Source organism: Musa acuminata, chromosome BXJ1-3 (assembly GCF_036884655.1).
Source record: "Musa acuminata AAA Group cultivar baxijiao chromosome BXJ1-3, Cavendish_Baxijiao_AAA, whole genome shotgun sequence".
In the NCBI taxonomy this organism is placed as follows: domain Eukaryota; kingdom Viridiplantae; phylum Streptophyta; class Magnoliopsida; order Zingiberales; family Musaceae; genus Musa; species Musa acuminata.
The window spans coordinates 34997824-35013729 of NC_088329.1; the positions used below are offsets into that span (position 1 = coordinate 34997824).

The 15906-nt window shown below is 42.3% G+C and overlaps 1 protein-coding gene across 2 annotated transcripts; it reads left to right on the top strand.

The window, feature by feature from the left end:
• Positions 1-1742: 1742 nt before the first annotated feature.
• Positions 1743-15034, top strand: LOC135625669 (FRIGIDA-like protein 3). 2 transcript variants are annotated; one of them, XM_065130758.1, is made up of 4 exons: positions 1743-1894; positions 2494-3531; positions 9796-9965; positions 14389-15034. In XM_065130758.1, the coding sequence occupies exons 2-4, from the start codon at positions 2505-2507 to the stop codon at positions 14797-14799; spliced, it is 1608 nt and encodes a 535-aa protein (XP_064986830.1). In that variant the 5' UTR covers positions 1743-1894; positions 2494-2504; the 3' UTR covers positions 14800-15034. The 2 variants fall into 2 exon arrangements, with proteins under 2 accessions (XP_064986830.1, XP_064986838.1); XM_065130766.1 differs by having other exon boundaries at positions 1774-1997.
• The last annotated feature ends 872 nt before the right edge of the window (positions 15035-15906 follow it).

Consider the following 15906-nt stretch of genomic DNA (forward strand, 5'->3'; position numbering starts at 1 on the left):
TAACATGCACCGGTCGTTTAACCAATAGAGTTTGAAGACGTGTGAGCTCACAGCATCGAGAAAGGCAAAGCCTACATAAATCTTGCGGAGTACATAACCGTTTTGATGTCCGGGAGGCTTCGAAACCACTTGTCCGACTCTCTCGAAACGTACCCACGGGAAATCCTTCGAGGGCCCCATCTCTTGAACCACTCGCGATGAAGTCAGGGTTGGCGGGTACGGCGGAGGGGGTTCGGAAGAGTAATGATCGGAAAGGGTGGGAGGAGCCGAAAGGAGGACGAGGAAAAGATGGCGGACGGCATTGCAGTGGCTCCGGCATGGCGTCGTCGCTGTAAAGCCACTGCGTTCATGATTTCTATTGCATGTGGGATTCCATTTGAAAGTACAGTGATGTCTTCATAAGCATATCTTTCTCAGCATGCATCACACAGAAAGCTAAAACATATTATATGATTGTGCCGGCGATCGAACAGACCTTTCAGTCTTCTTCCTCTTAACCAAAGAAAACAATGTAATAAACAGATTCTACTAGCTAACTGTTCTCTCTCATTTATCAGGGTGACTTGCAAGAGAAGCGTCTTCTACTCGCCGACCTGAAGTCAGGTCACTGTCAACTAAGCAAGGAGCAGAGTGGCACGCGAGGTGAGGTTGCAGGAGCTAATAATGTTGCTGTGTCCTGGAGACCATATGATGCCGATGCTTGATGTGAAGAAGACCGAGGAAAAGCTAAGCCATGAAACATCTGTGTTTGTCCAACCCTTTGTTGACCAAGCAATCCTGAGAGTTCAGCTTGGATCCACTGAAGTTACTCTCAGTGATCAGTCCATCTCTTGCCTAAGCTTTTGCTTAGTTATAGCTCGACCACATCAAGAACAAAGTTTAACATGAAGTTTATCTTATCATTACCAAGCTCTAACATGAACAAAGTTTATCTTGGAGGGACCAGATTTACATCAGTCAAGCTTTCACTGTTTGTTCATGAACTCGAGGTGGACATTTCCCTTGAAGAACTAACTGTGTAGGTAGCAACATGATACGGTGATGGTGTGGAAGAGTGATGGAGGTCACAATTCCATGGAGATCTGTCACAAAACCTTCATCAGCAAAGTCTAATGGAATTCTAATCAGCTCGTACCTATCTAAAGGCAGCCTCTTCGTGCTGGAGATTGCCTTTGATCCCCTTGATTTGAAATTACAATAAGATTTTTCAAGATACCTATTGCAAAATCCCACAAGTCAAATTTTTCATGAGGGAAAATGTAAAAGAAAAAAATAATTACCTTAAAATTGATCTGTTTTATTGTAATGTAACTAAATATCTTTCCAAAAATTCCCTTCAATATTTAAATAATTCATGAAAAATAAATGATCTAAAGGAACGCAAACGCCATATTTCCAGTAGTCTCACAAAGTCAAAATTTGTTAGTCAAAATTGGAACTAGTCAACACAAGGTCGCTGGTTCTGAGTCGTTGCCATGGTCAACCAAATGTGACCGTGGGCAAGCATCAAGGGCACATGGAAGACCATGTGCCATCGGACCACCATCTCCCACCACGTGTCCCCCATGATGACCTCGTCAACGGGACCGCGAAACGCAAGCGGCACACGCTCATCAGTGCACCACTACACCCATCAAGGCAGCGATCACCAAAAGGTCCAATCATCCAACGGCTACAATCGACGGCTATCTGATCCGTCAATTCGTAGATGGGACGGTCGACATACCGCCGTACATCTGATCCGTTATGTAACGACGGAAGCCGGTGGCCGTCTTCCTTTCGCTCTCCTTTCATTTTCTTTGTCGTTATGTCGATGGATGGCTTCAGCTCCGACTCCCGTTCACAGCTCCCTCCTCTTCGGATCCCTTAATTCTGCCAGCCGCCACGAATTTGTGTGAGTTATACTTCTGAATCGTTGCATCCTTCAAGGATTTGTCTCTCTTTAGGTGGATTTGTGGTTGGATCCCCTTTTTGGGTACAGATTTTGTGGATTTGAGGTACGGAGTAGGGTTTCTCGGTGAATGGATTTGGTAAAGCAGTGGTTTTCTGTACTTTGTTGTATTGGTCGCTTGATTTCGGTTTAGAGCGACCGGGAAACGGTGTTCTTTTCTTGGATGGTATCTAGGGTTCGGCAATGATAGTAAGTGAAAACCTATTTTCTAGTGGTTTTTTACTTCACAAGGTTGGATTTTGCTGAATTCCTTACTTAGTGTAGGCAGTTGATAGTGTGAGTGTTGAGATTGGGGGTGGCAAACGAAAGGGGGGCTTCAACCGTATGGTTTCATTAACCGAGTATTCGAGAGAGCAATGAACACAAAATTGGCATAGTCATTGTTTTTTATTTTTTTCATCAGAAAGCTCACTATTTGTATATCTGTTTGGGTGACCAGTTGTATTAGTTTTTTATTCCGTATTAATTTTGGTGCAGCTTAGAACTAGTACATTTTATGATGTTCTCTTGATACTCTAGCTACTGTGTTCCGCTTTTGGCAGGGATTTATGCGATGGCTGATACACAATCAGTTGCTACACTTATTGATTTTGCAACTTCAAAGATACAACAATTGCAACAGGCATTTTCCGAACTTGAGAGTCATAGTGCCATATCCTTGAATTTGAAATGGAAAGAACTTGAAGAACATTTTCATGGACTTGAGAAGTCTCTTAAAAAAAGGTTTGACAGATTGGAAGATCAGGAAAAGGAATATGTTATAAAGGTTACAGAAGCCCAGGAGATGCTGGAGAAGCGGGAGGCTGATGTTGTGGCTAAGGAGCTTGCATCCTTGGAACGATTGCAGGAGAAAAGAGATGCAGCTCTATCTTCTTTGTTTGATAAATATCAAACCTCTTCCCCAGAACCAATTTGTGAGGGTGTCAGCAATGGCATGGCTGATCCTGTTATAAAAGAAAACTTTGATGTTGCAGCTGCCAAATCTGGCTCAGAAGATATATATACTATGGAAAATGCAAATGCTTACACTGAGCCTTCTTCAGAACTGATGAAACTGTGTGAAGAAATGGATGCAGAAGGGCTTCACAAGTTTATTTCAGATAATCGTAAGAACTTGAGCTCTATACGTGAGGAAGTTCCGGTAGCATTAAGAAGTGCAGTCAATCCTTTCATATTAGTATTAGATTCCTTGAAGGGCTTCTATGCTGGAGAAATTCTAGGATCAAATGGAAAAAAAGATGGGAACCTTTTGGGCCTGCGAAGGACTTGTCTCATGTTAATGGAATCTCTTGAACAACTTTTGGCAGATTCCCTTTCTGATGAACAGATACTTACTTCAGATATTAAAGAAAAAGCAAAGGTGATAGCTAAAGAATGGAAGCCAAAATTAGATCATCTTGACATTGAAGCTAGCAGTGGAAACTCATTGGAATCACATGCATTTCTTCAGCTTTTGGCTACTTTTGATATTGCTTCAGAGTTTGATCAAGATGAAATCTGCACACTTATTCCAGCTGTTACACGGCGCCGTCAAACTGTTGACTTGTGTCGTTCACTCGGCCTGTCACATAAAATGCCAGGTTGGCAGTACGTTAATTTGATCATATTGAAAATCCATTTACATGTCTAGAAATCGGATAATTCTTTTTCTTGCAGATGGCATTTCTGTTTTGAACATTTTATTGTTCCTCTCTGTAGTGGTATGCATTATTCGCAGTTTTCTTTGATGAAAAGTATGTTTAGTTATGAATTATGATTGCAATAAAGATATCATCACTGTGATGCTGTAGCAAATGATTTTACTAAAACAGTGTTCAGGAAGACAATAGAAAGCATGAACAACTGGTCTCTGCATGCAATGGTTTATATTTCTTCCTTTTTCCCAATTTGGCAGTACTGTCACGGACAAACTTCTAAACAAGGTGTTTGATGTAATGCTTATGTATGTCCGTGTCGTTTGGCATGTTCATGCCTTGTACAGAATGTAAAGGGGCAGCCGAAGGCTTATAAGTCCCATTTTAGTTGGGTTGATGGCCTCTTTAGGCTTGTAAATAAAGGTTGTGTCATGTAGACACGTGCGAGAGCTTTTCGGTCTGTAATGGACCATTTTACCCTTTGTCGTGCCACTGTTCAGAGCTTGTAAAGTCTGTTTGTAATTTGCTTTGTCTATGAAGTGTTTTTCGGACATGTTTGCTTGTGGATCCCGTTTGAGGCGTTCTCTTTAACCCGTTCTCTCTTTTGTTGGTCCTAAGGGACAATGGGAGGCTTCGGGGAGGCTGACCTTTGCGGACGGACGCGCAAGGGTGCCGCACGACTTAGGCAAAACCAGCTAAGTCCGTGTCATATGGTATCAGAGCGGGACAAGCACTCATAGAAACACTTGACATGCAAACGTGGGGGACCTAGCGGTGTTGCATTGAGGGCAGTCAGCACATGCGCGACCGTTTGAGGGAAAACGGGCATGGAGATGTAGGGAAAAGAGTCGCTCAGAGGAGCGGGCATCTGAGATTGGCATTCAGAGGAATGGCCAACCCTTCGCGCAAGAGGCACCACGAGAACAGGCAAGCTTGGAAGAATCTGGAGCGCACAAAGGTTGGGATGGCTGAGTTTGAGCTACGGCTCAACGTTGACAACTTTACTTGATGGTGCTCAAGGCAAGCGAGGCGCTTGGCAAAAGGACGAGACCATGCAAAGTGGAATGAGTTGCTCAGCGACCGAAAGAGTTGTGCAAAGCTCACAGAGGTGAGGGGAATTGCTAACTCGAAGAATTCGGTACTCATGCATGGGCTTGTATGCGGACGATGGATTGTTCGTGACCATCCCAAGGCGACCGAGACTCGGTGCCATGGATCATTGAAACTTTCTCTTCGGCATGCGAAGGATACGTCCGGAGGAGGCTGAAGTGTGCAACGAGTTCAGCATGTTGCTAGGCCTGGAGGGGTGCAGCGGTGGCTGTATTGACGTGGAGGCGCAATCTAGCAAGTGCGTTTGCAAGAGGCAGAACAATGCACAGTTTGTTCAGCAGATCGGAGTAGTCCAAGGGGATGGTGGTCTCCGAAACGAAGAGAGATGTTGCTCCAACGGGACAGTTATCCAGGAGGGATAAGTCTCGGCACTCCAGAGGGAGAATCATGTGAGACGGACTTCACATGTTGAGGAGGAGTACATCACAAACAACAACTCCACGAAGCTCAATGGACTGAGCAAGCGGCGAGGAGTCGTCGCATGATCTCGCTTGAGAGAATGCATTGGTGGATGCATTGCGAGATTAAGTGGGGGAGCAATCCAAAGCAACTCAAATGGAGGCACACTTGGAGTCGATATGGAGATCGGACTCAAGGGAGGGCTGACCCGTGGAATGGTGGGCACGAGGGCCACCATCGACTCAATGCAAAAAACGAGGAGCGGAGCAACTTGGGTGTAACTTGGCGAAGTACCCAAGCCGCATGAAGGGAGCCAGCATAGAAGTTGGAACATGGAGCAGAGGCACAGTGCTTTCCCTAGACAGAGGTCAAGGACATGAACTCTTGCAGAGACAGGAGTAGAATCATGCTGTTCCATGGGTCCTTCATTCTGACAGAGCGGACTCATCTTGCATGGTGCCAAAGACGAAGGGAGCTTCAGGGCACATGCACCTTATCTCGGAGGAGCATTTGATGGAGGAACTAAGGCGACTCAATTTGCGAAGGCGAAGTTGGGTTCAGAAGGCCTTAGCACGGGGCAAGAGGACGCGGAGGCGGGTACTCTTGAAGAATATGCCACAGTGTTGCCATTCAAGTTGCCATGAGGGAAGCGGTGCGCAGCGGAGATTGTGCTGGTTGGGGCAGAGGCCCAGGATCCAGACAATGGTGCACTAATTGCAGCGAAGTCGGGGGACTTCGGGAGCTACTAGGCGACGGACTGTCCTAGAGTGGTGCTTCATCTAGGTGTGACCCAAGAGTGGGTGGATGAAGGTCGATTGCCAAAGGAGCGAACAAAATCGAAGGTGGAGGAGACCCTGCGATGTATTGGTAGAGGCCACACATGGAGGGTTCACAATTCGAGTTTATTCCACAAGGATCAGAATGCAATGGAGATGTCACCAGGAGGCGACATGGTGCAGCGGATCGTGGTGGAACAGTTCGTGGCAATGCGACACACACGACACAGTCCCGGGAGGGACTAGATCGTATGGAGGTATGATCGGGAGCTACTGGGAGCTCCACTTCGGTGAACAACACGACGGCAAGGGCTATGGATTCAAGGAGTGAAGGCCATGGTACCGCAGAGGCGGGTCTTCCGTGCGTGCATCGAATTTTGCATCGGACGAAAACCTTGGTCATCAGCATATGGGGGCTGTGTTCCACTAAGGGAAAAGTTCGAATGCAAGTACCAGTGAGTCCCGGGAGGGACTAGATCATATGGAGGTATGATCGGGAGCTACTGGGAGCTCCGCTTTGGTGAACAACACGACGGCAAGAAGGGCTATGGATTCAAGGAGTGAAGGCCATGGTACCGCAGAGGCGGGTCTTCCGGGCGTGCACCGAATTTTGCATCGGATGAAAACCTTGGTCATCAGCATATGGGGGCTGGGTTCCACCAAGGGAAAAGTTCGAATGCAAGTACCAGTGAGTCCCATGAGAGGGACTTGATCATGCAGAGGTATGATCGAAGCAGCTGGAGAGTTGGACTGCTCCAGAGCTCATATTCGCTTAAGGGAGCCCGACAAGTCAGAGGACAAGGTCGAGTAAGCGAACGTTGCTACCAAGGAAGCTAAGGAGAACATAATCGGTGCAAACCCTACAATGTGATGGCAGAGGCCATGCATGGGAGTTGCAGTCTGTCTTTCCATCGACAAAACGGACTGCTTGGAAAACACAGAGGTGTTGAAGCAGGGGGTCGAAAGGGGCGAGGAAGCGACGACGAGTCCAGAGGGACTTAGCTACCCAAAATCAAGCATCAGTTAGAATGGAGGTGGACTCAGAGGAGTATCACAGAGACATATCTACTGATTGTGAAGAAAAGAGATTCAGAGGCGAGGCGACGGATAGTAGCGCCATGGGCATGGCAGCGCCATGGTACCGCAGAGGCGGGACTTTCGCGAAAGTCATTGATCCCTTGCTCTCACGGAGGGAGAGCGCTTGGTCGTGAAAGGGGCCGAGGAGGTGGAGCATGCAGAGGCAATCTCCAAGTACCGAGACAAGGCTGAAGGGCAGAGGCCAAGAAACTTCGTAAGACCGGTGTCAACAAGTTTCTCATCAAGATAGCCGTAAGTGAAGGACTTCGGGTCATGCAAGAGTGCACGACCAAGGAACGAAGCAAGCAGTACGCGGTGCTGTACCTTTGCTACTTAGTGTAGTAGGCGGCAGGGTTGATGGAGAAGACGGTACAATCCCAGAGGCGACCTCATCTATCAGAGAATTACTCCAAGTTGGGGTGAAAACTTCCTGCATTCCAGAAGTTCAATGGCATTGAGAAGGTGAATCACAGTAGCTAACTCAACGCAAGGAGTGCAAACACTTCAAGTGCTTCAGAAGTGTGAGCAAAGAGCAGGCGAAGACCAGTAACCAGCTCGATGCATGAAGTACAACCTCGAGGAGGCGGGCGAAGTCAAGTAACCTTTGCCTTCTCAACTCTTAAGAGAATGGGCGAAACCGAGTACCCCAGTTCTCTTATCTATCTAGCAGAGGAGCTCTGCACAAGTTCAAAGACCCTTCGAAGATAATGGAAGACAATAGTTGTCAAATCCTCACCAACGGTGATCAGTGCTACTGAGAGTAGATTGTCCGCCTCATTTCCCAACGAAATGCCAATCGAAAGTGGAAGTGATGCGAACCTACTTGGATGTGACAACTAACTGAAAGAAGAGTCAATGAGCAGATTTTGTGGAGGAAGGACCCAAAACTTCAGAAGTTTGCGAGGCGATGCTCGTTAAAGCTCCAACAAGCATCCACCCAGTTCAAGCAGCATGTGGAAATTTTGAGAGACTGGCGCAGTAAGGATGGTCTTTTTCCTTCATTTGGGGGATCCGTAAGAATCAACAATGATCAACACAACTCAGCCAACGCCACACCAGAGTCAAGAGTCATTGGTGAGTTGAAGCATCATGGCGGATCAAAGGTTCGACTACTCAGAAACAGCAGCGGAGAGCAGCTGGGAGCCAGGAGGCGCATTGCAGCTAAAGCAGAAGATTGAAGACTCAGCAAAGGTGAAGAGTTGCAGTGTTCACAAAGGCTTCGACGAGGACGTCGAAGGGATAAGTGGGGGAGAATGTCACGGACAAACTTCTAAACAAGGTGTTTGATGTAATGCTTATGTATGTCCGTGTCGTTTGGCATGTTCATGCCTTGTACAGAATGTAAAGGGGCAGCCGAAGGCTTATAAGTCCCATTTTAGTTGGGTTGGTGGCCTCTTTAGGCTTGTAAATAAAGGTTGTGTCATGTAGACACGTGCGAGAGCTTTTCGGTCTGTAATGGACCATTTTACCCTTTGTTGTGCCACTGTTCAGAGCTTGTAAAGTCTGTTTGTAATTTGCTTTGTCTATGAAGTGTTTTTCGGACATGTTTGCTTGTGGATCCCGTTTGAGGCGTTCTCTTTAACCCGTTCTCTCTTTTGTTGGTCCTAAGGGACAATGGGAGGCTTCGGGGAGGCTGACCTTTGCGGACGGACGCGCAAGGGTGCCGCACGACTTAGGCAAAACCAGCTAAGTCCGTGTCAGTACGTTAATTTGATCATATTGAAAATCCATTTACATGTCTAGAAATCGGATAATTCTTTTTCTTGCAGATGGCATTTCTGTTTTGAACATTTTATTGTTCCTCTCTGTAGTGGTATGCATTATTCGCAGTTTTCTTTGATGAAAAGTATGTTTAGTTATGAATTATGATTGCAATAAAGATATCATCACTGTGATTCTGTAGCAAATGATTTTACTAAAACAGTGTTCAGGAAGACAATAGAAAGCATGAACAACTGGTCTCTGCATGCAATGGTTTATATTTCTTCCTTTTTCCCAATTTGGGACCATGACCTCCACCATGCAGTTTTTCGTTAAAGTAATCCAATTGATTTGTGATATCCTATTGTTGATGTACTCTTAATTTGGAAATTTGCAAGTATCGATACCTTATTGTTCTGAATCATACGCTTGGCCCCTAAGTTCTTCTTTCCAGAGCCTGCTTTTTCCAGCATGCTTTTGCGACCACTTGAAGTAATAAGTGATCTTATAAATTTTCACTGTCCGTCTGCTACTTTTAATCAACTAGTGCACTATATATTATTTGCAATAAGGAGTAGAATTTGTGATTTACCCTATATTGCAGTTTGCCTGACTTTTTGTTGTGTGTTTGAAAGGCAATTATTTTAGGACGTGACTAGACTAGCTGTTCAAAGTCCATACATGATATCTTAATTATGTAAGGTCTTAACCTGTCTGAAATTTTTCTTGCTTATAAAGGTGATTATGAGTTCTTTGTTTTAAGTTTTGATTTTGGTAAATATATGCTTGGAAAATCTTTTAAATAGTCATTGCAATGGATTGTTAGGATTGTGATTTAACTCCAATTTGATTATTTACTATTTAGAAACTGATTTGTAATATCTCTTCCCCTGCTTATTAATTTTCAGGCTTTCATAGTGAGCATTCGTAATGGTTTGATTTGAATGTCTTATTGCATAATTTTCACAAGTTCTTTTAAAATTTCCCTCATGCCAATTACTTTTCAGTCTCCTTTATCGCATCCTACTGTTGGAGAGTATTGAATATGTAGTAATACAATAATTATCTGATAGATCTATGATTCTTTATTTAAGTCTATGCATGTCTTTTTGTTTCATATATACTGACTGAAACTGTTGATTCCTAGGTTTGATCAATGTTCTACTTGATAGTGGGAGGGAAATTGAGGCCATTAATCTCGCATATGCATTCAAACTAACAGAACAATTTGCACCAGTGCCATTACTTAAATCATATTTGAAGGAGGCAAAAAAGGTGTCACAAGTCAAAGCTGGAAGCATGTCTCCTGGTGCACAGGTTTGTCTTCACTAGCTTGATACATTTTCTTTCGTTCATCCATCTATATTGCCATCTGCATCTTCTCTTATATCTAGTGGTGACTACCATCTATTACCTATTTATTTTTCTAGACTGTTATATATTCATCAAATAGTTTAATAGAAACTAGTTTCATTTGGTATTAACAGCCAGTGCAAGGATTTGTGTGTGAGATCATAAACATTGTAAGAGGGAAGGAACGGGCAAAGGAAGAGATAGATGACAAAGATTGGTATAGAGAGAGGGATGGCTGGTGGTGCATTTTTTGTTAGGGCTAGAGTTAATTTTGTGTTGCTTTCTAGTGATAAATTATGTATGCACTAATATGATTGGATCAGACTTGATTGACACCTGGCTTGATTGTAAAATGGGTTGTCGGATCAGTTTGATATTCCAGTTCTTGAATCATAAACTTGATCCATAGCTGGTTTCGACTGGATCAGATCTCATAAGAATCTATATATTTTACAGCCCTATTTTAAATTGGAGCTTTGTCATTGTTACTCACATGATTGAAGGCCTTGGAAGATGGATCTGCAACAAGCTTCCACTGGTTAAGCTTCTACAGCCAATGGAGATAAGAACTTGTTACAAAGGCATCTTCCTTTTGTATCTTCCCTTCACCTTTCGATCCCACTAGCATGCTTGTGTCGACAGGCAGCATGCCAGACATATTGATGGCATGTATTTAGCAATACAATCAGTTGGCACCTGGGAAGCACGGGCACATCAACTTGTTGGACATATCCATGTCGGACACACGTCGAACACGGATATATCGCCGACACAGCTAGACACGTGTCTTTATTTATTTATTTATTTTTATTTGGGATATAGTGTATCTGTGTCGAACACTTCTCCTACACCCTTCCCCTTCCTCGTGTGATGCTCGTGTGCGGCGTTGAGTTGCATGGGCTTCACGTGAGGACGGGGAAGCATGGAATCGAGGGAAATCAAACCCACTTATATATGTTGTCCATGGTAAGGTTGAAGCCATTGTTGTGCGCACCATGACTTGTCGATGACCTCACCCTTGTTAGTGACTTCACCATCACTTGCACATGACTCGTGTGGTCGTGCTGTCTGCGACCTCACCCTCGTCGACGACCGCACGAGCACCTGTCGCGCAACCCATGTGGTCGTGCCCTCGACGACTCATCGATGACTTCACCAGCATCGTCGCATGACCCGCGCAGTCGTGCCCTCAACGACCCGCCATTGGCAGCCTCGCTTGTGGGTTTCCATCGGCATCCCTCTTGTCGATCCATCACCTGGCACATATGCAAACAGCAAACACCGCAACCTCAACCGCGGAAAGCCTTCTCTCTATGTCTTTATAGTATTTTATTTAAGGAGTTGATCACCTTTTATATTCCCTAAATTACAATGTCACCTAACTATATTGATGATAAATGAGGTTATTGTCTCTTATTAGTAATAAGTCCTGTATAAAATTTATAACAGAATTAAAGTAAATTATGTGGATATATGCTAATAATTTATTAAAAAATACCAAATGTACTATAAAATTTAAATTTAAATACTATAAAACTCATATTAATCAAATATTGTATATATTAAAAAAACATGTGTTATTGTCGTGTCCATATCCTAATTTTTTAAAAAATTATGATGTGTTGTCGTGTCCATGTCATGTCGTGTCGTATCCATGTCTATGCTTCTTAGGTTCGCACATCTGATATATGAAAGGGTTTTTTTATTATCAATAATACCGCAGGAATGTGCTTATATGGGAGTTCAAAATGGAGCATCTCATTGCTAGAGTTGGGTTCTCACCGTTACACTTTCCATAGCTCACATTTCATCAATCTAAATAGTTTCTGATAGGTTGTTATCCCTCTTAAAATAATGTCAAGTTTGGCAGATATGTTATAGTAAGTCCATTGAAATCAGACTACATGAGCAATAAATCTTCAAATTGATCTATTAATCAGAGATGAATTATGTCTCACTTATTAGTTTTTCTCTTTTCATACTCTTTTTCTGCTCCCTGTGATTGGTGACAGTTATTTAATGGCCTTGGAGTAATTATCAACTTAAGATGCCCTTAGGCTTCTTCACCTGAGTCTTTGCTAGTGTTCTTTTGGCGGCAAATATGAGCAAATATTTACAATATAATTGAACATAAATAGGTTTCATGTAAGTTTGAATAGATAGGTAATCCAGTGGATTGTAATTAAATTTTGAGAATACACATGATATCTGGTCACGGGGTGTCACCAGAAAAGTCTCGTGTATCTTGAATTTGATTTATATCACCTGATGTTTTCTTCAGAATCTACTGGTTTTTTCTTTTTTTGGCAGTCATTTCTGATCAAAGGTACATCTGTGACTTTCTTCTTGTGGAGGTTTTAAGTACCTAAAATGTATGTAGTTAGCTGGTCTTAGATAACATTTCTTTTAGATATCTATATGTTTTGGCTGTCGTGTTGCATTAGCTATTTTTCTTGTTGTCTTTCAAGTAAACTAAGTATCACTTTGCTGTGTACCAATATAGTATATGATGCTAGCATGCTGATGAGGATTCAAGTACAAATTACCAAACTATAGTGGTATATGCTAGTCTGACCTGTAAACTGACCATGTCGAGAAAATACTGACAATATGATATCTCAAGCAGTATACCATGGTATACCATACCGTATTAACACCACTAATGGATAGTTATTCATTTCAAATATTTTGCCTTTCCACACATCCATTTTTGCTGACATGCATAATAAGCATGGATGGGTACAATGTTTTTGTTCTGGTAATAAGGTTCTTGCTTAAAACCTCCCCAAATTACTGTTTTATATCAAAAAACACTTAAATCACAACGTAAGGCAGTCCGATTGAAATTTGTACGTTCTAGATAATACCATGTATCACATAGCATTATTTTCTGATATCTCAATTAATTAAAAATGTTGTTAACTATTTCTATGATTACAAGATCATGATGTTTTTAGGTAGCTACAGCATAAATTGTGTTATTTCACTGTCTTCTGGTCCTTTGAAAAGCATTAGTAACAAACAAATTAAAAGATTGTATCTTCTGGGATATTGTTTAATCGCTGTTAGTAATAGAAAAACCCATTATCCATGGTAACATGTGCAATGGGTCAATATAATATTTTTTTATTACTATAACTAATATTTTAGGTAAATCTTCATGGCTGCACCTGATAGGCAGTTTGAGAATATTAAGATTCTATAGTATGTAGAGATGATAATATTGTCATCAGCTATACAATATGAATTTGATCTACTCAAAGATAGTTCTTTTCTTTTGAAAAGGTTGAAAACTCAAAAGCAATTATCTAGGATTCTATATCCATTTTTGACTTATATAAAATTCAAGATAAAGATTCAATTTTAATCATGAATTATGTTGATATTTTATTAATTTTTGTGTGGCAACTAAGGGTTTAATCCATCTCACTTTATTAATGGGCATTAGCTCTATGTTTAAACAAAACAATGTTACCAGTCTACCAGATATAGGATTTGCTTTTCCCTTCTTAACTTTGATGTCTTTTCTCCTTATTTCTGAACTCAATGGTATATGACATATGTGCCTTGGATGGGTTTGTCTTGCTAGCTTGGTAAGAGGACAAAAGAGAGATAAATTTGTCATAGCCAGTCATGTGTACCTATGGCAGTCCCATGACCAGTCACAATGTAAAATGGTATTTTTAGAGTTCTTTTTATGATTTGCTCATTGGTTGCATGAACTGCATTGTACAAAAGTTAAATGTCCTACGTTCCAAGTGGTCTTTAAGGTACGACCTTCTCGCCTTTAAGGTGCATTGGTAATATCTGGTCCAGCATGTGGGCGTCTATTTACTTTAGAAGGGTGCTTGTTTGACTTATTTGAAATGGCATCAGCTTTAATTAATAAGTTGAGAATTTTTTTTTACTTAATTTCTGGGTCAAATTTCAGCATTAATGCATATTATGTAGTTAATTTTCTCGTCTAACTATGTCTCGAAGATTGCATCCCAGTAATATGTTTGTTTGACATGCCAATTAGATGGAATAATTAGTTCCCTTTTGAAACTGATTCTATGGCCAGCTATTATTTTCTGTCACACCTCACTATTGTGATGTAGAACAACTGTTGTGTGGACATATGATAGGATGAAGCATTTATGTGGCCAGAATTATCTATAATTGAAATACCAAATCCGGGAAAACATGAGTGGTTGGTATATATGATCAACTGCTCCAATTTTCTGAAAACTGCAAAATTTTGTGTTTTGCTTGACAACTTGTATGCATCACATATCCACATATTTAACAAACACTAGGGTAATCTTGCTACTGCTCCAATTTTCTTTTACTGTCTAACCTGTAACTTGCGATTGTTTGTGTCACAAGTCTTTTTTTATTATTTCAGAATGAAATAAATGAACGTGAACTATCTGCCCTTAAAGCTGTCATCAAGTGCATCGAGGAACACAAACTTGAGGAGCAATACCCTGTCGATCCACTTCAGAAGCGTATCCTCCAGCTAGAAAAAGCGAAGGCTGACAAGAGGAGGGCTGCTGAAGCTGCAAAGCCGCAATCCAAGAGACCCCGAGCCACTGGCAGCGTTTACACTCCTCGAATTACCAGCATGCCTGACAAAAGCTTCTACCGTGCCCCTCCTGAGAGATTCGCGTACCCGTACGATAGGCAGTATGTCTACCCAGCTGAAGCTCACCATCCTACACTGATGGGTTCTGCTCCATACACAATCTCCCCTCCACACACCACGTACTATGGAAATGGCTACCAGGTCCAGTACCAGACTGCCTACCTGCACTAATGGAGAAGGCTAGTGATCATGATCTCCTCTTAACTACTAGCTTTTTAACCCATCGGGGTACTTCCAATATGTTAATTAACTAAATCTGCATAACCAAAAGATTAGCCTGTTAATCGCACTAAGTGGTTGCCCACCTTCTAGTGGTGGAAGCTTATGTGTTGTTTATCCTTTTTGACTGAATGACACAAACTCTTCTAATGCCCAGTTTGATCCTATGTTCAAGTTCTTAAAACAATTTTGTCTTCTATGCTTCTGTGTTTTGATTTATACTTACTTCAAAGAGCTGTTGGTCAAATGCTTACGATTTTATTGGTTGCTTTCTGGCTTTTCAACATTGATTACTCATAAGGTTTCCTCAAGTGCATGTGGGACATTGGTTTCTTCTTGATTCACTAATTATCAAAAGTTACTTTGGCTTAACAGTTCATTAAAATTTTCTCCTCAACATTGATGTCAATACATGTTGTGCTCCTTTGCCTCTGCAGTCCCTTCTTTCTGTTTCACCTCAAGTCGGTGGCACCCAAGATTTGCTAATCAGGTCGGTCGGTATTTATCGGTTCGACTTTTTAATCATGTTTAACGGCGGCATTCGCCTCGCCTCCTCTTCTTTCTTTCACTTCATGGTCTGATCATGAGCTGATACGAATTCGACAACCGAAACTGCAAACCTTTGGTTGTGACCGATACTTGTGCTAGATTCGACAACCGAAACTACAAACATTTGGTTGCGACCAATGCTTGTGCTAGAGTCTGCTCAAGTATATTGGAATGGTGAAGCTTGTTGGAAGCCTCATGTCACGTAAGGCAACCCAGTCTATACGTTGCAACCAAGCTCTCACAAAACTTTCTTGCTGGATCAAAGGAAATCTATCAGCACTTTAATTAGGGAAAGAAAAACTTTCTAATAATTATGGCATTCTTTCAGGCTAAACCACATTACCGATACATGCTTGAAGAGGCACATCAAGAAAGATCTTTCGGGTTCCACCACCAAAAGGCAACTTTGGCGATACATGCTTGAAGAGGCACATCAAGAAAGATCTTTCGGGTTCCACCACCAAAAGGCAACTTTGGTCTCCAACAAGAGTAAATTATGCGACAAAGCTG

Coding starts and splice junctions, on each gene's coding strand:
- LOC135625669 (XM_065130758.1), top strand. CDS start 2,505: ATGGCTGATACACAATCAGTTGCTACACTTATTGATTTTGCAACTTCA. Junction 3,532..9,795: donor CCTGTCACATAAAATGCCAG/GTTGGCAGTACG, acceptor GTTGATTCCTAG/GTTTGATCAATGTTCTACTT. Junction 9,966..14,388: donor GCATGTCTCCTGGTGCACAG/GTTTGTCTTCAC, acceptor TTATTATTTCAG/AATGAAATAAATGAACGTGA.